Here is a 22,218-nt window from a genome sequence, read left to right on the forward strand (position 1 = left end):
GGGAGCCCCGGGGAGAGGAGGGAGGTCAGGCTGAGCTAGTATTCTTGGGTATCGCAAAAAGCCTCCTCACAGGAACGTTGTATAGACCAGACTGGTCTTTTAGTGACTAAGTTAATTGTGTTTGCTTCCCCTGTGGAACTAAGGTTTCATTATAATGTCTTATTGTAAAAGCTATAGGAGAGAGTAACGAATTTTACTTTGAATTCAGGATAGTTCTTTATCCGTGTTAGTCTTGGAAAGACATCCTTTCAGCTTGAAAAGATCCACCTACTACCTTTCTGCAATAAAGAAAATAAAACGACATTTGATGATAATGCCTCCTAATTGATAATCCATGCTGAATTTTGGAAAAAGACAAATGATTAGGCAAAATAATCTGTCCAGTAAAATGTCTTGGAAGAAGGTACCTAGTCCACTAAGTGCTCTGTTCCAGTGAAACACATTTCCTCTAAAATTTGCCTGATGTAAATCAAAGTCAGTAGACCACCTCTCACCTTGATAAACTTCTGGATGTAGTTTTTTGGACGAATGTATTTGTTTTTAAACAAAACTCACAACTGAATGAAACCAACTGAATGAAAGTATTTAAGACGAGTCAGACAGTTATGGACCCAGCTGATATTTAGCTCATATTGCTCTCAAGAACTCAGCTGTTGCTTTTGCTTTATCAGGACCATCTTTACGATGTAGATCTAGGTCAATCTGGTCCTTGAAGTTACTTCCCCTGCCTGTGTTCATGCCCTACCTCTGGGAACGGTCCCAGGATATTCAATCGGAGAACAGAAATAACAGTCTGTAAATGACACTCCTTGCTTGCTCAGGACAGTTTGTCAACAAACTGAGAGTTCAGTCAATATTTGTGTTAATCCCTTTTACGCCACTTCTATAATCTCATAAAAGCTTACAGCTGAGTCTGGCTGGCCGCCTGTTGTCTCACATGGCATGCTTTCTGGTCAGGCTTCCACACTTGATACGGATATCAAGGCAGAGGCAGAAACTCAGTAAATACTACTGTTGTGCCATTTATATCTTATGGCCACACACATCATCCTTAGGTTATATTAAGAGAGCCTAACCACCATGCTTAAGGATGTAAAATAATTCCGGAATGAAAGTGGTTCAAAACACCCATGTGAAGCCACATAGTTAGATGTTGGATGAAAAAACCCTCTCTGCTGGTAGTTGGAGGGTATCTGATTCAGAGACATCTAACTGTGACAACAACCCAGTCTGCTTTGAATATTTCTTGAGACGCTTACTCATTGCAGTATTCTCAAGCCCTGCGTGCTGGAAGATACATAGTTTGCATTTTCCAGTATTTTTTCACAAGTTTACCAACACCTTTACACTGGATTCGCTTATTTTTCCAAATTCTTTGCCACAGAAGAGAATCGTAATTTGTCCATTTAATGTCAAAAAAAGTGAGTTAGGTTGGCTAGAATTGCATTCTCTCAAAACGTCTTTGAAGAAATATCCTGAAGAATTTCTCTTTAACTTCATATTTCTGGACTAGTTTTGTTTCAACTAAAGCTGCTCATCGAGCCCAAGTATTTTCTGTATTTGTAAAGGAGCCAAGCATTGCACAAGGTTTTACTAAGTCCAACACGTGGACTTACGTACGACAGCTAAAAAAGTTAATCAGTAGTTCATTATTCAGTCTTCTACCAGGATTTAACAATGTGGCCTAGGAAACTTGGAATTCAGAGAAATTACCATTCTGATTAAATATTGAGGTCAGTGTTGTTTACAGTTATCTTCTTATCTTCTCGTTTGCTTTACGTCCTGAGCCATTGATCCTTCCAGAGAAGAGGTAGCCTGTGCACTTGAGTTGAAAAAACGAGATTAAGAAACTAGGAACATGTGAATTCTAAAACAAGAGCTTAAATTTAAGAAATTGTTAGTCACTAGTGAAAGCAGTAGACCATAAATGATTGAAAATTTGAAAAGTGAGTCTATGTGTGCCTTGAGACCACAGTAAATGAGTATTTAATTGTTAAAAGTTAAACAAGTGTCTGAGCCAAATTTAACCCTTAAATTACTTCCTCACAATACTATGGTTTGAAGGCACATGAGCACGCACTTTTCAAGTGTATGATTTTTTTCTTTTTTTTTTTTAATTAACTTTGAATATTTGGAATAATGAAGCTCAAAGTCTTTTTCAAAGATATCCAAGTTTATTACTGAAAAAATGCAATATTCAAATGTGTATGATACAGTAAGTAGTTGCATTTGTACATGTAAACCTTGATAAAGTAAACAGCATCTCAAAGACAAATTTATGCCAAAAGTGTCTTACAACAGTTAATCAGATCAACAACTTTTTCCTCAGGGAATTTTTTTAGTTCTGGGGTACATATCCGCTTGTAAAAGTAATCTTAAAACACAAAAGAAACCTAAAGCTGACAGGCCAGAGGAACTTCTAGCTTGTAGTGCATAAAAGTCAATTTCTCTGAAATTTCTCCTCTGTGGTACTGTAATCTATATTTTAAATATTACTTACAAAGTGTGGATTTATGAATAGAAAAAATAGTTGAAATTTTATTCTCATTCCTTACTTAGAAACTCAGTTGTATTTAAATATTACATAAATTTCAAATATATACACATTTTAAGAAATCTCTTACGATCATGATATTGCAAGTTAGCCAGGACTATCAGAGTAAAAAATGACTGAACTATGTTATTCAGTTGGATTTTACATGAGATTATTTCAAAGAACTGAAATTTCAGTGTTACTACTCTAGGTAAAAATTAGAGCCAACAGTTTGGAAGATTTTTCGATACAAAACTCTGAGTCATCTAAATAGAACAGAAAATAAAAAGGTGATTTGAATTTTTTTTTAATTAATTACAGGAAAAATCATTGTGTTCTCAGTGTTTAGAATCTCATTAGCTTTAGAGTGCATTGCGTTTAATCCTAATTTCTCACCCAGTAGCATTCTAACAACTAGCTCACGGCAGTAAGAATGCAAACTACAGAGAACATATAACATTACTGAGGTTATGGCAAAAAGTTAGAACGAGCCAACAGAACTAACACAAGGTAATTTCCAGTGCAGTGAGGAGGGAATACACCATTAACATTTCAAGACTAACTCCCAGTCCTGGATTAAAAAAGTTCCTGTATAACATGGAATAACAAAGTGATTTCTCTACAGTTCCTTGTTGTGCCGTTAGAACTTTGTGCTGTTGTGGTCACATTGTGCTATCACGACTATGCCAAAATCATGCCAATACAAATTTCTGGTAAATGTGGTTGCAATGTCAATATTAAAGAAAAATTGTCAGTAATGACTCTATTCATGTAAATTTAAAAATGCTAGGATTCTGTAGGGTCTTTAGGACGCCTATGTGCGTGTAGGGAGGGACATAAGGAGTGCAAAATGTCGTGCTCGGGCAAGTGGCTGAAGGGACAGATCCAGAAACGGATTGCCTAACAGTACACGTAGATGCACCCCGTGCTTCCTTGCACCGCTCCGTCCAATGCATACCAACTTGTAAAAAGCACCAGACAAACTCGTATTTGTGCACTTTCTGCTTTGGCTTCTCAGTTAGGGACATGCAAAAAGAGCCTGCAAAAAATTCTGCAGTTACAGAATTGCCCTGGAAATTGGACTGTCAGCAAGAAGGCATCATTTAATAAAACACTGAGGATAAGTAAAGAATGAGCCAGAGAAGAAAAGGATCAGGAGGGCTGTCACCATGATTCATCTTCAGACTCTTGTTTTGCAGAACCTGTCGGGGTTCTGGAGAAAACACTTGCTGAAGTGAAGAGAGCCCTTTGCTTCCTCTGCTCACCCTCAGCCTCAACCTGCTGGCTTGTTGCGTTTTACCCCAGTAAAACACGGGCTGTGCGAGCATGAGGTTGAGTACGAAAAGACTTAGGGATCTTTTCAAGCTGCTAAATTTTCCACCACAGGAATTCAGATTTGCAAGTCACTTAAACGCTTTCAAAAAGTGTCACTGCATGCGTTTTAGTCAGACAGAGTATGCATTGAAGCTAACAAAATAACAAGTCTGTCTAAATGTGGAATTCTGCTTGAATTCTAGCGTCAGCCTTAACACCAAATAAACATTATTATGAAAGGCTGGCTGTATATGTTTCAACCTTTACCCCCAAATAAGCAACATTAGTAGTTTATGAGGATTACAAAAAATAAAATGCTTCTGGAAGTACTACTGCATTGTAGGTGATTGTTGATACCACTATTTTTATCTCTGTCCCTTTTCTTCTATGTAACACTTAATAGAAAATGTGATTGCTTGATTTTCCATTAATTCCATTAACTTTATTGCCTTCAAATTTAGCTGTTTGTATAAAGTGAGTTTTATTGTTATGGCCATTGCGCAGTGTATGTAAAAAAATCTAGTTTATAATAGTTTTAACAAAAATTTGTGCCACTTTGAAGTTAACTACGTAAGAACCGTTTCTTTTCATTTTATGGACAAGGATCATTTTCAGTTAATCAAAATGATAAGATGCTTCTAAATACGTATATACTAATTTGTCCCTGAATGAACTGTGACATAATGCAAAAGATTAAAAAATCCCAGGATGCCACATAGGCCTTCGCAGGTAATGCCACTGGATCCCAGGGCTCCAGAAATTCTTTCTGCCAGCACTCCCATTTGGAGTCTGCAGTGGAAGAAGCCACAGCAAGGAAACTGCAGATGTGCACTACTTACATTAGACTGATCATCTTAATGGCACATTAAGAATAAAATATCACCGAAGTCCTTGCCTTTCCCCACATTAACACTCACCCTAAAGCTGTGTTTCGCAAGATATTTTTCCTTCTGCAGAACTTTTCATGAAGGAAACCTCAGGAGATTTATGAATTTATGCATTAAGGTATGTAGCTATTAACCTATTTTCACTAGGCCCTCCAGACATTTTTCTTTCGAGCTTTCAACAGGACACAATTGAGCCTAACTGATCCTCAAAACACAATTTAAGACAAGTTGCTGTTGGAAAAGGGCATAGCAACAGCTGATATGCGTTTTGTAGTAATGAAGATATGTACTTCCAAAGAAACGTCTAACAAAAAACCACTTATCGTCCATCATCACTATGAAAATTTTAGCCCTGTCATCATCAATATCAACTTCAACGTTCATCTAAATTTTCTCTATAAATCCTCTAACAAAAAGGGATAGGGGGAAAAAAGTATAAAGTATAAAAAAAGCCATCATGTGGTTTGCCTTGTTTCCAAATGCCCGATCACTATGCTGTCTTTCTGGTAAGGAAACTGAATTACAGCGTAACAGAGAGCCTGTGCTCAATCTTCAGGCAACCCTGTTAGCGCTCAGTTGTGAATACTGAGCTCTTAAATGCATTCCTCTATATGGAGGCAGACTTTAAGCTCTGAGAAGGAACCTCTCATTAGGATGGCTAATGAAGCAGAACTCTTTTTTCCTTTTTTAGTCACCAGAATTCAGATCTCACACATTAGGCACAAATTTAGAATGAAAAGTCATTAGAAATGAGATGTGTATAATGTACGTGGATTTTTTGCTATTTCTGAAATGGAAATTTCTTTTGTCTGGATCGAGACACGGAATTTGGTTAGGAATAATTAAGACATTTTGGACTAATCCTTTGTATTTAAAAATATCTAGTTGCTCATGCAGTCTCTCTAAGGGCGCATGCATAGAGCAAAGTTGTCATAGATTAGATCTGCAAAGATCTAAAGCATTTTTGCACAAATTGAAGTTCTAAAGCTTTGTCAGATTTCACAAACGCAGCTTGCATGCACAGTCTATTCATACTGGTCATTTGTTTGGAAAGACAATATTTAGAATATGAAAAGATCATTCACCATTCATAAAATACATTATTCCTGAGGACAGTGTGTGCCTTATACTTCAGTAAAATAACGTGCAGTCAACGCAAACAGCATACTAAACGAAGTCTAGCAAAAAGTTTTCTCAGCTTAAGCAAATGGCTAGATAGTGGCAAAACCTTTAGACATTGTTGATGTCCTCCAAAAATAAAGGAACACACACAGTGTTTCTCCAATACTTCTTGTGCTTTTCCAGTGCGTAAAATGCACAATGTCAGATCTACATACTTGCCTTTGATATACACCAGTGCTGAAAATCATTAATAATATGTATATTTAAATCTCAAATACAAAAAGGTTTTCTTTCCTATGTGTTTTGTAAGTCCAATTGGAATTTGCCTAAGTATGTATTGACATATGCTAATATCCACAGCAGAAACAGGAAGGTATAAAACAATCAATCAATATTTCTGATTTTTGCCTAATTTTATCCTGTATCTTTATACCTTGGGCCAGCCGAGGCATTTTGTTTTTAGAGAAAACATTAAAAAGAGAGTTCATCTGTGACCTTCTGAAGAACTGAAGTACTATCACTATGTGGCACAGAAACAGAAGCTGTGACACACGGTCAATGCTGTCAAACGGTGCTTGATATTCCACAGAATAAAATAGAGAGACAATAAATTATATCAAATGGTGTGACTCTATAGCACTGAGGAGAGTGCATTAATTATTTGTGATAAGGACTCCTTGAGGAACTTAACGCACGACCCAGAATATGAAGGAACAAAACAGCCTTTCCAAAATATGGGAAGCTGAGTTCCACCAGCCCTTTATGACACAACTAATGGGTAATATATCTGAATAGACCATACCTTCCAATTTTTTTCTTCTTTTATGCAATACTGTAGATACTCCTATAGTTGCCTTGTCTGGTCACAGAGAGCTGGAATTAACCAAGAAATCTCATGAATATGGTGAAACAACTGAAGAACTTAAGGTCTGATGTTAGGCCCCTGGATACAATAGATCACACTCATCCACTTTGATGGGCTTTTGACTCTTAAAATTAATTTTATATGGCATAATAAAATAAAATTATTGTGCTAATACATGCAAGTGAATACTGGAATCAAATAGGGTATTGTAAGTAGTAAAAATTCAGGTCTCTTCATACCTGTCAGCAGTGATTTTGCTGCAGCTTTATCCCTAAAAATAATGTTAAAATTACTGTGCTTTGTTGATTCTTCGATTTTTAATTTTTTCTCATCCAATACAAAGAAGCGTTATTTAAAACTGTAGAAGAGAAACAGAATGATTGTAACTCTCTTTCTCCACTCCATCTCCGCAAGTGAACCCTGCACACTTGTTTAAATTGTTTAAATTAAGTGCTTATCTTTTCCCACATTATGAAATGTAATAGACAATTTCATCACCAAAATGTGATTATAACCATAAGCAACACTCCTGTATGCACATAAAAACTGAAATTTGATTCTTTACCTTTCATACCTTTCATCTACCTTTTATAGTGATTTTATCCAAAAAGCCCCCCAAAACTGTAAGAAGGCATACAAATAATAATAAAAAAATCTAGAAGTAACCACTGTGTGTGTGTGTGCATTTATATACAATCTGAATACATATCTGCCTGTATCTAACTCCCATGCTTTGACTTATTTAGGCCAATAAAAGAAGTGCACATTACTGGAACATTTACTATTACAATAAGAAGAGCATTGTTATAAAGTGCTCTGCTTCTCCTTCCCTGAACAAGTCACAATGTTATACTGTATGTCTGATATATATCTGCATAAGCTTGCATACTATAAAGAGTTAATTGTATATTCAGGATAAAGTCACTGTATGAGAATATTTCAAGTTAGCATTCTGTGAAGTCATGGAATCATTGCCCAGACAGGTCAAAGGGAACAGTAACATAGACAGACATCTGCATGCTACATCAGAGCATGAAAATGGCAGTTCTTTCATCTGGGAGCGTGTGGAGGTGGCCTTTCTGCACACGAAAGTGGAAAGACAACTCAACAGCCATGTCTTTTTCACATATAGCTGCAATGTGGGCAATGCGATGCGTTCTCTTAGTGCTGCTGTTTTCTCTTTGAATTTAGAATTTTTGGTATTCAACTAGAAGGATAAATTAATGACACTGATGTGCAAATCTTAAACTGCATAGTATATATTAAGCAGCCATAGACCCCTTTTTTAGGGTAGGACCACATCCACAATCTCAACAAGAGACTAGGACAAACCTGACAAAACAGTAAGCCTGAAAGATCATTTATATCAAGTTATGGCCACAAAGGCAACAACTGCTCTTTTCTTCAGAGGCATTACAGATGGAGACGAGCAATCAGAAGCTGTAGAAGTAGTGGATATCATGTAAGTTGGTTTTAGTCATGCCCTTACTGTATAAGTTCACCGGTAGTTTTTTATTTTCATTACGCTGTTAGTACCCCTCAAGAACAGCATGAAAATGCATTGCCTTTTTTTAAACCAGAGTGTCCAAATTTTTAATCTGTCTGCACATTCCTGAGTGCCAATTCTCCTTGGTGCTCACCACAGACCAGTTACAGGTAAGGCTTTTCATTTTCTTCTATTTTCCAGTTCCCACCAAAGCCTGCAACTGTACTGCGCAGCAAGAACATATACACACCGCGAATCTCACACGCTGATGCCAGACTCTGACTTCATTTTGTAACTGCACTCTTCAATCTCCAAACAGTGTTTTTGTTGCAGCATGGTAGTGACTAAGGCCATTCGTGGTGATACTGTTTCCCGTTCTTTTTCCTTTCTCTCTGCAAATGCTCCAGTTCAGCCTCATACATCATTTCCTGGACTAAGTATTTCTCTCTCCTCATTCTGTCGCACAAGTCTTTGGGCATGTCTGGAATCAGGTAGGCAATGAAAGACTTTATTCCAAAAACAAGGTGCTGAAAAGAAGAACAAAAAAAATTGCTTCAAAGATGCATAAATAGCCATTTCTAGGTCCACATTTTAGGGCCTAAAAGTCTGCGGCAAAACTGGAACTGAGATTCAATTCATGACTGAAAAGCAACTCCTTTGTTTTTTTAATATATACACACACATATATGGGAGTAAATGAGCCGTCTATCAGAAATGTGAAAATGCCAGTCTTCTGACAAGTAAAACTGAGGGTATAGCTAGTGACCTAAATGAAGATGTGACTGCAGGATATGCTAGTTTGAATAATGATAACAAACACTACCTACGAACAGTCTTTGTTAAGAGCTTGTAATCAAAGTAAGTAATCAGATTCCTGGACAGTATGTAATACGTTCTTCAAAGTTAGTACACACATTGCCACTTTTATATTAGGCTAGAATCATGTATCATTTTCCTGACACAGATTTTAACTTGTAATAACTGTGCTTAATGTACACATAAGTTGCATTTCTTCTTTTTCAATAAAACGTTAAAGATTTGGTTGGGAACCAACATGATGTATAAGATGACTGTTAAGGAAATACGATTTTGGAGGGACTCTAAAATCTGTGCATGCTCTGTCAGTTCAGTTTGAAGCAGCTGACTGACAACAGTTTGGGGAGGGTGATTTTTTTTTTTTCCTCTTTCTTGACTGCAATGAACAAGCAGTTGATGATACTGACAATTTATTTATGCGTCTACTGTAAAAAATCAACTCGGACTTTAAAGAGGTAGAAAGGAATTGTTCCTTTCCACGACTAACCTCAAATACTATGATGAAGGCCAGCCGCGCTGCCAGGACATGCCAGAACTGCAAAGTGAATTCATATGGAGTTGAACTCCACGGTGGGGCTCTGTAATCTCTATACCTGTAAAGCAAAGAAAAACCCAGTAACTTAGCTGTGCTCAAAAACCTGAACACACTGGAGAGCTCTCTAGTTTATGCCAGATCTGGCTAAAAGGAGAGAAACTGAAGTGAAAGCAAACTTCAAGAGGAATTAAACAGAAAAGGAGAAGAATAGTCAACAATACAGACAATTAAATAGGGCTGCTTATAAGATGGCAGTTTTTGCTTCCAAAAATCCAGAGCAAACAATTTCTTTTGTTGTTACGAAGCTGACACCTTGGAGTGTTAAGTTCAAGTGTGTTGATTCTAAATTGTTTCTTGTCTTTGCTTGTAAGCGTTTGAGATTCTTCAGACAAAGTTTGCATAAATGTAACATAATTCTGTAACTTCCTAGTCTAACTCTTCCTAACTCTCACTGTAAAACTAACTCTGAAACCAGAGGGAGTGCACTCATGCAATGCCATATTTAATTTTTATGCTGAATTTCTTGGATTCATCTTGCGTAACTGTTTGGGATCTTGACCTGGGTTACAGCCACAACAAAAATTTTAATTGTGTATTTTATGGACCTCAGAATGCTTAACAAAACTGAAATGAGAATTTTTACCCTTCTGGGCAGCTGGGGAAACTTCAGAATGAAATAATTCAGAGGCACTAAAGATACAGCTTGCAAGAGTCCTGGAAAAACTCACAACACAGGTTTCCAGTGTGTTAGTATCGCGTCCTACCACACAGTGTTTGCTCCTGAGACTTCCATGTTGAACAAACCTGAACTCCAATGCTTTTACAGGCAAAAAAGAAACTACTATGCCAGTAATTTAAGCCTTGACTTTCAATTTAATGTCTGTATCAACGTCTATGCCTGTATTACACGAAGGGAGAGCATCGAAACATACCGGCAGTATCCTGAGTATCCCATCCCAAGTTCACTCAAATCAAATACTGATAAACTGCTGTTGACATATCCTTTTAAGCATCTGAAAGGAAAAGACATAGGGTCAGGACTTTCTTCATAAAGTGGTTATATAGCATAGATCCTGTATGTAAACATATCCTGCTATCACACATTGTGAGCATACTGTTTTATTTGCTTATCAGGACAAAAGCAATTTTAAAATTTTAAGCGGAGAAGCAAAGTTTTATTGGAAAGAAACAAATAACATCTGTTTCAGGGATAACACTGTTTAAAAATCTACTTTCAGCACTTGTCATGGTTTTGCTTCTTATCTACCAGCAGATACAAACCAAAAATTGTTGCTAGAGTGTTCTTCGCTGTCTCCTAAAATTACTGAACTTAGAAAGATGGCTAGAGAGGAAGAGAGGAGAATAATTTAACATCCTTGCAGAATCTGCCACCAATCATGCAGCATATACCAAAAAATGACAGGTTTTATGAGTTGAATCAGAGAAGAATTTTCACAGTAAAATGAATAGTGCATATATGCCAAACAGCCATCTTCAAGGCAACAATTTATTAGTATTAATGACAGAAATCACATAAATACATTGAATTGTGACTGTAGGAGTGAAATTTTTGTCTGTTCCTGGAAAACCATGGACACATAAGACATCCCATCTTCTTGGAAATCTGTCCCGCAACTTAACAAAGGGCCTTCTGAAAGGCAACGAACATTTAAAGAGATGCATCAGGGATCCTATTATACCTCCTGAACCTTCAGGTTTGCTGTGACACCTCAAATCACTACTGGCAAAAGAAGAAATAGAATTACCTAGTTCTCTATTAAATGGGTAGTGCACATTAAGCACTAGCGTTTTTCTGCTATTGTCTCTTTTCTATCCTGTCTCATTCTTTTTGCCCTTAAATTCTCTCTTCCTGTGACAGCACAGGAAGAGTAAATCTCTATTTTGAATCCTTAGAGATGGAGCAATGAACGAAGGAAGGACAGACCCCTCTGCTTAGAGCTGACGCACAGTCTGTGAATGCAGACTGGCTTGCTGGACAAGCCTTGATGCTTTCACTTTTATCCCTCCTCCTGTGCTATAAAGAAGATAAGATGTGCTATAGTATTAGCAAAGTGATGCTTCCTTTTCTCGAGGTAACCGCGATTCCCATATTAAAAAGAAAAAAACCCTCCAAAACCACCCCCCGAAAACACCTGTAGGGCACTGGTCTCCAAAGGACAGAGAGGATGCCCATGAGCACTCTGATCTGTTTAGATCATGTAAAAGGTCATGATAGACAGTGGGAAATGCAGACAGCGCGGTGGACCCACAGTTCAGAGACATTGGTAAGTGTCTGGAGAGAAGTGCAGGAAACCAGCCTCCTGGTGCAAAGGTAGGCAAGATACCTTGCTTGAAGCTAAGATACACTATATATGGAGCTAGGCTAAATAGTGTCAAGGCCAATCTTGCTGGAGCTTGGCTGCAAGCATTTCTGAAGAGAAGCAGGCAGGGAAGTTTGAGGGTGAATGAGGCTTAGGATAAAAGAGGGTTCGGGAGCAAATATATGTGTGTGGGAGCGTAGTGGGAGAAGACAGTCCAGAACTATAGCAGAAAAGAAGAAAAGCTTATCTAGAGAAAGCCTGAAAACTGCTATGATGTATTATTGAACTTCATTGTTTGCATTCAGAAGGGAAGACGTGATTTTTCCACTTATATAACTGTGGAGCTAGTTTGCAAACTCTCTGGAATGGCTGAGTTACTTAACATCTGTGAAGGTTTGCACAGATGTAAAAAGTAAAATGTTACTGATATATGTTAAGTATGGTAACACAGAAAGACAGGAGCAAAAGTACGCTTCCACTGAAATATACATGTATATATAAAGAATATCTTAATTACTTTTCTTGTCTGTACCCTTGATCTGTACAGGGACCATATTTGTATGCATAGACAAAACGTGGAATGTAATCGGAAGTAATGGCAATAACAAAGGCATTGGTGATGACAGCCAGAACTCCAATTCCTTCCAGAATCCCATACCAGATACCTAGAAACACAAGAAATGACAATGAAGTCATTAGTTTTTTACAGTCATATCAAGTCATATAAAGTCATACTAGTGATATTAAAGTCATTATTAGTCATATAGTTTTCCTTTCTTACTGAGAAAGAATTATTCAGTTAGAAAAGCTAGTCAAAATTAAGCCATGTCCCCACATTCCTGCCACCACTGGCTCCACCTGAATGAAGTCTTACAGTAGGGCACACCCTGCTGAGAAGAAATGGCTAAGCAACAAAGGTATAACCACAATCTTTGGTTATAAAGGCCAAATATAAGAAATCTCTCTCCAAAATCTTTTTATTTAATTCAGTTTTAAACCAAAAGTTAATTTAGTCCTTCTACTTAATTTCTAAATCCAGTTGATTTTGGATAGCATTTTAGACCTAGAGTTCCACAAATCAGAAGCCTAACATACTATTTAGCCTGTTTACAAAATTCCAACTATTACGATCCCTTATGGGAAATGGAAAGCAAATTTGAGGAGTCCTCCTAGCTAAGCAGCTGAGTATCCTTTTGTTGCTGAACAGGAGAGTTGTCATTGAGATCTGTAGGTACATTATCAATTTCACTCTTGACGTACGAAATATTTCAAGGGTTAAGCTGCATTAAAGAAGGAAACACGAAGAGATGGTACCTGACAGTGACAGTCATTAGGTTCTCTCACCTATATCTGTTGCTCTTGCAGGCATAGGTCTTCGCCACTGAGTGACAAACTTGTACGCATCTAACCTTATTTCTATGATATTGTTAAGCAATGCCAGGAGAGGTGCCAGTGGGAAGGCAGCAACGAAGATGGTGGTAAAGCCAAACTGTAAAACTAGACAGGCATTTCTATGGTTAGAAATTGGAAATGCAAAAGATCTTTTAACGTGCAGCATAGTTCCAGTTTCTTAAGAAAACTGACACCTCCTTGAATTTGCTCACCCATCTCTAAATATTCGTCCATTAAACCATGGAGATTCATAGGCTGCAGGTTCCAATCTTTTTCCCACTGAGGTAGAGAAATTTTATGCTCCATTAATTGCCCTCCTCTCTTCATTTTGCGTCGTGACCACCAATTCTGTAATAAACTTTATTAGATAAACAGAGCATTATTGACTGTACTTGCTCAGTAATTTACAATGCTTGCTGGTATTGTTTTGAAGGTGGGCCTATTTTGAATAGCACCTGAATGTTTATTATTAGGTATTTTCTGGAAATATTTACAATATCATATACGATACAATTCAAAGAACTTCCAAAAGTTCTCAAAATTCTGCATTACGATCTTAATTATGTCTTTAATGTAGCATGTTAGGCATTGTACAAATAAGCTTTTCAGAATATGGAATTTGCTTGCATAGACTTTTTTTACCTGCATGCCTAAATAAAAAAAGAACAGGAAAAAAAAATCATGCATAGTGAGAGCATTAAAAAAGTAAATAATGCTTTATTTTTAATCCTGTAAAAGACAAACCAAGTAAGTGGAGCTCAGTATGAACTCTATGATACTAGAATAGTAGAATATGTTTACTATTTTTGAACAAACCTAAAGAATATTTTTTTTCTTGAAGCAGGAAAATGTGTCTAAAAAGGTGTTGCTGAAGCTGCAAATATTTAAGACTATTTTTTGTAAAGCTGTGCAGAGGTCTTTTCACAAAGTAGTTATAAATATTAAGTAGGTAATAGCCTCACAAATTTAAGTGTTATACAGATGAAAAATATTATCCAGTACTGACACAGGTGGCAATTAGACTATTGTTTGTTTCTAGATACTACTGAAAAGAGACTGAAGATGGGAAATAATTTTCTTGTAAGTATTCTTATTAACTGGCTGCTATTTTTTCTCAAGCTAATTTAGTGTTTAGATCTTGCTCTCTCTTGTTACTGAAAGAGCAACTATTGTCTCAGATGCAAACAATGGTTTTGTCAAAACAAAACACCGCTTTCCATACAGGAATATAAGCATGTTCTAAAATAAATTCTAGACAGAGTTAAGATGCTGCTGGGCTGAGAAGACAGGAAGCCTGATACTTCAAGTAGGTTTCTTCTTTTCAGAAATCCACGTCTCACAACAATACAGTACACTGCCCCTCATTTGCAGAATGATTGCACATTGTGAGCATAACCCTTTCTGGCATATTTTCAAGGTTGAGACTTTGATTAAATTAATATTTGATGAGCAACCTTTTACTGAAAACATATTCTTCCAGTTTCAAGAGAACTGTGAGATTCTTAGCCTACTACTCTCTTCAATAGCTGAACAGCTTTGTTTGTATTATGGAAAATGAAATCACAATAAACAATTTAGATGGTTAACATACCCTGAGAAGCTTTATTTTAGAGCAGCAGTTAATGCTTCCCTTGGGAATAAATGTGAGATGCAAAAAGTGAAAACATTCTCCAAACATAAAAATATTTTCCCTATCACTGAATCACACTAATATGTAATCACTATTTGTAAAACAGATTTTAACATCTGAACTTACGGATAGCCTAGTTCCATGAAGTTGTTCCACATTTGTTTTAAAACCATAATAACTCCCATTTGCAAACACAGATCTATCAAGCAGCCACTAGGATGACACTGAAATGAAATGGAAAAAGATCAGTAGCTCAAATCAAGAGAATTACTTTCATTTTTATTTGTTCAGAGGGTGAATGAAAAATATTCAAATAAGTTTGGGGGAAAACACTAACCTCCAGCTACAGAGATATTAAAAGAAATATTGATAACAGAAATATTAACACAGACTTTAGTTGAACAACCTTTAGACATATTATTTGTTGGAGAACTAGATCATATTACCTAAGCTAAGGGTATGCGTGCTAGATATATGAAAAATTATATAGTCCATTTTACTTAGACCAATACATACGTATTCATTTCAAAAGAATGGAGCGATACTTCATTTGTAATATCGTAAGTCCGAACAGAGACTTAGTAGCTGAATCTCGGGTACCGGTACCTTAACTATATAAATTGCCGTATTAAAATGTTTAGCAATTACAGAAACTTTTTTTAGACGATGGACTACAAAGTTATGGTAGTTAACTCTGTGGCTACTAAGGTTCAACAAAAGAACCCTGTTTTCAGAGATAAGAGATAACTTCAGCATGCTAGTGATATCCAGGGAGGTGCAATTCTAACACATTTTCAAGCTAAATTTTGAAAATACTTTTTTTCTTCTTTTAAATCATAGAGTCACAGAATCATAGAATAGTTTGGGTTGGAAGGGACATTTAAAGGTCATGTAGTCCAACCCCCCTGCCGTGGGCAGGGACATCTTCAATTACATCAGGTTGCTCAGAGCCCTGTCCAACCTGACCTTGAACATTCACAGGGATGGGGCATCTACCACCTCTCTGGTGGTAGTGTGTCAGTGTTTCACCATCCTCTTCATAAAAAAAATTTCTTATATCTAGTCTGAATCTACCCTCTTTTAGTTTAAAACCATTCCCCCTTGTCCTGTCACAACAGGCCCTGCTAAAAAGTCTTCCCATCTTTCTTATAAGCCCCCTTTAAGTACTGAAAGGCTGCAATAAGGTCTCCCTGGAGCCCTCTCTTCTCCAGGCTCAACAACCCCAACTCTCTCCGACTTTCCTCATAAGAGAGGTTCCATCCCTCTGATCATTTTTGTTGCCTTCCTCTGCACCCACTCCAACAGGTCTTTCTCGTGCTGGCAGAAATTTAAGCAGCTGATAAAAAAGCTGATGGCATTATATTTATGTCCTCCATCCAAAAATTCCACATACCCAGGAGATGCCAGTATGGCATAGGACTTAGTAGTGCCTGTGAGGTAAGGGACTATCACTGCTTGCTTTTCCCAAAGACAGAGGCAGAAAGAACTGCGTGTCTCGGGCAGAGTCACTCAGCACAGTGGAGAACGCAGAAGGAAAAACACATCTCCTGTTTCCTATCCTTTGCTATAAATAAGAGTTTACTCTTCACTGCACTTAGAGGGAATAATAAATTTTTCAGACTGGATGTAATTCATGTCTTTCAGCCATTTCCTTTTTACTCATGGAAATTTCACAAAGCTTACCTCTTCCAGTCTCCATCTGTTAAAAAGCTTGTTGTACTTTCCTGGGCGGCCTGCAAATCTGGAAAATAAGATTTCTGTTTCTCAGTGGACATTCCAAGAACACCCTGTATCAGTAGTTATTTCACAACATCCACTGAGCAAACTCATGAAATATAAACAGATTAAATCACACAGGCTTAAATCTGGTATCTGTAGGATATGGAAGTTTCAGAATGCAAACAAGGACCATAATTTTGCAAGCGATCCTAAGCTTTTATCATGTCCAGAACAAAAATCCTAGCCTCAGAGGTTTTAGATGTTAGATATTCAGGCTCTCTAATCTACTTCTAAGAAGATAAGCCATTGCAATACATAGGAATTTACTGCAGCAGAGGGATCTGCTTGCCCACATAAAGTGTGCACTGGATTGCACCCTCAGACGTACAAGCATAAAATCACTTCCAAACCCATCGTAACTAAATGCTTTTTACAGATCTAACAGATTCATGTATAACGAATTGAATCAAAATTCTTAATGACCTCAGTGAAAGATATAAATGAGAGAGAAAAAACCCCATGCCTGGTCCAACTTGACACAGGAGATAGTAAGATACAAAGATGTTTAGAAACTGTATGGCAAATGCATCACTGGATGTAACAAGCAAATATTACCAACAGTCTTTAATAGAGTTGTTGGTTTTTTTTTTCCAAACAATCTTGAACTAAAATTATATTATAAAACTTTATAGAAGATACTCTGAAATACTCTGTAGGTTCTGCAGGAATGATAAGTCTGATCATAACGAAATTGAAGTGAAAATGAAGCAAGGTTAGACCTATCCAATATCTCATGCTCTGAGCTAAAGATACACACAAAAATTGGAGCCAGAATTTTTGCCTCCTACTCTTGTATAAGACCTGCCAGACAATATTTGCTATTTATAGAAATGAATCCTGGGAAATGTAACCAAAGGGGAATAAACAAGAAAAAATTAATAAAGTCTGTTAGTGCAGGGCTAAACACCGACCCACATTTAGGAAGTGGGGAAGTCATGTACATAGACCCACTTAAAAAGTAGACTTTTTACTGTCTAGTTTCATGAGTAAAGATTTCAAGGGTCCAATCCTCACATATGGTTAAAAATATTAATTTAGTGTTATTAATTATCCTCAGAAACTGACTCTCATCTAAATCTTACAGTTCAAACTGTCAGCATATGTTCTTCAAAGCTATAAAATTAGCAAGGATTACAACTTCTGTGCAAGTTTTAAGAGCAGTTAGAAAAGATAACTTACCTGCCAAGAAAAAAGGCAATGTAAAAGATGGAACTGTTCAAGTTGACAAACTGGAAAAGGAACATTTTCAAGGCAAAGCTGTTTTCCCATTCAGATTCTGTTCTAGGGTGCTCTGCGGAAAGACACAATATACATTATATAAACAGAAACGAAATCGAGTTATGCCTAACTCTGCTCACAGATCAACACTAACAAAACGAGCAATGGTTTCAAGTCATGGTGCCCCATCAGGTTGAAATTAATTTTTTTTTTTCTCAAAGTATTCAGTCTGCAGATCACAAAACCATTGCCCCAGCTCAGACTATGTTGGTTCTATGTGGAAAAGGAGATATAAGCCCCTCGGTACAGAATAGGTCACAACCCTATGGGAAGATACCTGTTCCATTTCCATGGAAAAGTTCTGAATTCAGTGTGAATCTTTAATTTTAAGGCTACAGGTATCCTGATTTAAAAAAAAGAAAAAAACAACAAAACACCACATCAACAAAAAAAAACCAAAATAAAAAGCAAAAGCACTTGGCATCAGCAGAGCAATAGACAGGGGCTGCCAAGGAAAGCGGAGGGAAAAGAGTTACCCAACAGCCAGTTGGTTTCTCACCCAAGCACTTCGCCTACTAAATGCTTCTGTAAGACCACTGCTTCATTCTCAAGACTTACCTATCATAATGCTTGTGAAGTGTTAGACAGTTTATAATTCAACGAGGAAAGGATGGAGGTCCTTCTTTGTTTTTTTTTTTTGAAAGAAATGTAGAAATGTGTAGTAGGGCTACAGGTATTCTGCGTGGGGCTGCACGGCCTTGTATGTTTTTCCTTATTGTTTGTAGAACATTATTGATGTCTGAATTAGAACTCAGTGATAATGATTAAAATTAATTTTTTTTGGTAAAAATTTCGAATTTCTTTGATGGATGTATCAAACTTGGAATATAGTACATTGATAAAAGTTTTAAAGCTCATATATGAGTTGGAAGTCTAAATTGCCTAGATTTTTCAGTTAAAATTTGTACTACTTAATTACTTTGGTCTAACGATGACTAAATTAGGATACAAATGTACAGGATACTAGCTTTACATATGGACACTTGTTCCCAGAAGTTAAGATGTCCTCCTTCTCTTTGAAGTAAAACACCTTACGAAGTGGAGTGAGCTACCTAGCTCAAACACCTGATGCTCCACCACACTTAATTCAAGAAGCCTTTTTTTTTTTTTTTAATTCTTTCATGTATTTTGGGAAAAATCAGCTTGTATACTTAAATGAAATCATTATTTTCTTTCCCATTCCCTGCTCTGTAACAATTTAATATATTTTAAAAGTTAAGTAGGAATACAAACCAGTGTGATCTGAAAAAATATTTTAAAATATTGTAATAATTTGAATAAGTTGACTGTACATTCTGAATCTTTCTAACCTGTTCGACTGCCTGTTACCTGAAGCACTATAAAGTGTTGAGCATCTTGTTTAATGCATGCTCTTCACTACTTTAACCAGAAGAGGGAGCTGTTAAATTCAAGCAGCGAGCTTGTTTTAAACTATGACGAGATCAACAGCATATAAGAAGAAACACTAAAAGGTAACATATTCACCATAGTAGGAGATCTTAAATGCTGTCTTTGCTTTCTTCTTTTCTGTAAGCTAGAAAGCTTTACCTCTATGACTGAATCACGAGTAGAGGCTTCAGTATAAATTTTTAATGTGACAGAATTAGAGCTATTTTAAAATTTATGACTTAACATTTTTACCTTGGACAATGTAATTTTATCTTAACACGTTTTTTCCATGTGAAAGTTCAAATTAAAAAATTGTAAAAAAAATAACCAAGCATTTGGGAAAAATGGAAAAATATCTGTTTTAGCATTCTAGGAAAGCATATGTTTTGACTTTTGTTCCATTATAAGATGACAGTTTTTTCAATTTATACTATAAAACATAAAAAAAAGTAGAAGTATAAGAATAAATTCCTTTCTTTTCTATTATTTCCTTAGTGAAATAATCATATCATTTCTTTCTCTGATATTTCTCACTTGCTTAGGGAAATGCCAGAATCTTACTATGCATAGATAAAGTTTTCAAAACCCTATTTTATAGAAATATAAAGGTGTATGCCACAGCTAGCAAGAACCATACCACTAGTAAACACCTACATACCTAAGTCTGTCAAGAGATAGGCAACCTTTTCATATACCTGAAACAGAAATAAGAGATGGTGTAAGTATAGCACAGCCTGTCTATTGTAATGTCAAATCCAGAATGAACACACGCATCAAAAGCATAGGTGTACTGTTGCCTACAGCATCAAGGTATCTGGACAGAGAAGGGAGGGTGATGTTGTAGCTACATGTGGATGTATAGTTTCCTACAAAGTCTTCATTGAACTACTTTAGTGCTGTTCTCTTTATCCATGTAAATGTATGTAAGTAAGTATATACATTAAATATACAATAAAATAAATCAAGAGCCAATAGATCAAGAGAAGTTTTCAGGCATCAACAGTTCTCTTAATGAACAGTTAGATGCTTATCCTCTAACATCAGGAACAAACCTATGTGATCTAAAAGTAGGCAAAAGCCTTTACACAATATAATTTTCCTTTGCATGAATGTGCATACTGGTGAGGATATCAGCCTCTACTGAAAACTTCCTTACCTGCCTATATATTGACTATCTCCAGTCTTTATTTTAAATGACACTTAGCCCAAGGTAGTTACCAACTATGAAAAATATTTCCTTGAGTATTTGCTATTAATAGCAAGTTATTTTCAATAGCTTTGTGTGTGCTTGTTCCCTTGAATGTACTTTTTATGATTTAGAATTATCATATATCATAACAGAAATAAATACATGACAGCCTGTTTTGAGGAATGCTTTCTTATTGCAGTGAGTGCACAATCTCCTTAACAGAATTAAAAGCCACTGTTTCTGTGCTATTATTCCTTTTTACCTGTTTGTGCCTGCACGGGAATAGAAAAATGATAAATTATACTGTTGAAGGAATAGAGTTTATATCCATATACATTATGCCACCACAGCAAACGATTAAACCCGAGCTGTTACATGACAGAAAAAGCTTAAATTGAAATCATGTATCACAGTGATTCTAGGACTGTGCAACACCGATATCACAGCTGCATTTTAAATAAGGAAGGGAAGAATTCAAAGTTATCAATTAAAAAAACAGAAAGAAAATTCTCAGCCAAGAAAATAATATAGTTCCATTTAGAGAAGAGATGTATTGTAAAAAACAATGTAAATGTAATGTAAAAAACCAAAAATGCAAATGTAGAAAGCAGCAGTCTGTACCATTGTGACTTGGTGACATAAGCAAATATGTGCAGTGACAAATTAAGTAGGCATTAGAGAAAAACATTGACAAACATAGTATTAGAAGAGGAAAAGCCCCTGAAATACTAGCTTCAGGCACTGCTATATGAATAAGCAATAGCATGTATATATCTGATATACAAGAAACTCAGTAACCTTTTACGCTTTTAAATTACACTTTTAAATTAATCCCTCCTTTAAAAGAACAGACGACTTACAACATTGAGTGACATGATGATCATAAAATTGATACAGACTCCAGTGCCAGATGTTGCAAACTGCCAATACTTCTTGATGAAATACCACTTGAAAGAAGCAAACTGTTCCATGGCTACCAGACGATACACCACAACTGCAAACACTGCAGTGAGGACCAGTGAAATCTACAGGGAAGCATTTATGGAGATATTAGAACAAAACAAACCATTATCTGAAATAATTTCCAGTGAATTAATAAATTAAGAAGTGTTTTAAAGATTGCCATTTGTTTTGGTGAGCAGACTTTGAGAGAACGAAAATACTAGATTGATGAATCAAATGATGAATTTCTTTACTGTTCTTTTACAATATAACTATATTACATCTTTTAAAAGAAAGAGATCCATAAATAAGCAGTAAGACTGAGACAATCAGTTTTGCCTATATCATGTAAAACCACTTATCTTAATGAACTCATGACTTGCATTACTATTTACATCAGAGTAAGATTAAAGGCTACAATAATTCCAGTATTATTAAACATTACCATGAAGAATATTCCTGAGACAGACACCATCAGTCGACTGAGCTTATCAGGGAAAGGCTGAAAAGGTTCAGGTTTTCCTGTGATGGGATTTACTCTTTCCACTTGGGAATATTTAGCTTCAAACTGGGGGCGCAGCTCTTCCTGGAATAACAGGGTAGACTCCATTTGTTGTACTACTTATTTCACTGAAGTATCAAAAATCAGACATATATGTGTATAAAGTAGATTTATATTGATACAAATTCTTTTTTATAATGTTCCAACTCAAATATCCAAATAATTTGCTGTTTTGAAA

At 36.3% G+C, this 22,218-nt stretch overlaps 1 protein-coding gene across 1 annotated transcript in view; it reads right to left on the reverse strand.

Annotated features, from left to right (window-relative positions):
• Positions 1-1,965: 1,965 nt before the first annotated feature.
• The window catches only part of ANO3 (anoctamin 3), a 222,379-nt gene continuing 202,126 nt past the window's right edge, over positions 1,966-22,218 (reverse strand). The window contains exons 16-27 of the mRNA XM_075163291.1: positions 21,924-22,064; positions 21,397-21,561; positions 20,006-20,042; positions 17,860-17,971; positions 16,585-16,642; positions 15,028-15,125; positions 13,484-13,629; positions 13,224-13,376; positions 12,397-12,544; positions 10,491-10,571; positions 9,511-9,616; positions 1,966-8,734 (exon numbers count right to left, since the gene is read on the reverse strand). Coding sequence (XP_075019392.1) covers positions 8,552-8,734; positions 9,511-9,616; positions 10,491-10,571; positions 12,397-12,544; positions 13,224-13,376; positions 13,484-13,629; positions 15,028-15,125; positions 16,585-16,642; positions 17,860-17,971; positions 20,006-20,042; positions 21,397-21,561; positions 21,924-22,064 — 1,428 coding nt within the window. The 3' untranslated portion in view covers positions 1,966-8,551. The remainder of the gene's footprint in view (positions 8,735-9,510; positions 9,617-10,490; positions 10,572-12,396; positions 12,545-13,223; positions 13,377-13,483; positions 13,630-15,027; positions 15,126-16,584; positions 16,643-17,859; positions 17,972-20,005; positions 20,043-21,396; positions 21,562-21,923; positions 22,065-22,218) is intronic.

This window comes from Calonectris borealis, chromosome 14, assembly GCF_964195595.1.
Source record: "Calonectris borealis chromosome 14, bCalBor7.hap1.2, whole genome shotgun sequence".
NCBI classification, from domain to species: Eukaryota; Metazoa; Chordata; class Aves; order Procellariiformes; family Procellariidae; genus Calonectris; species Calonectris borealis.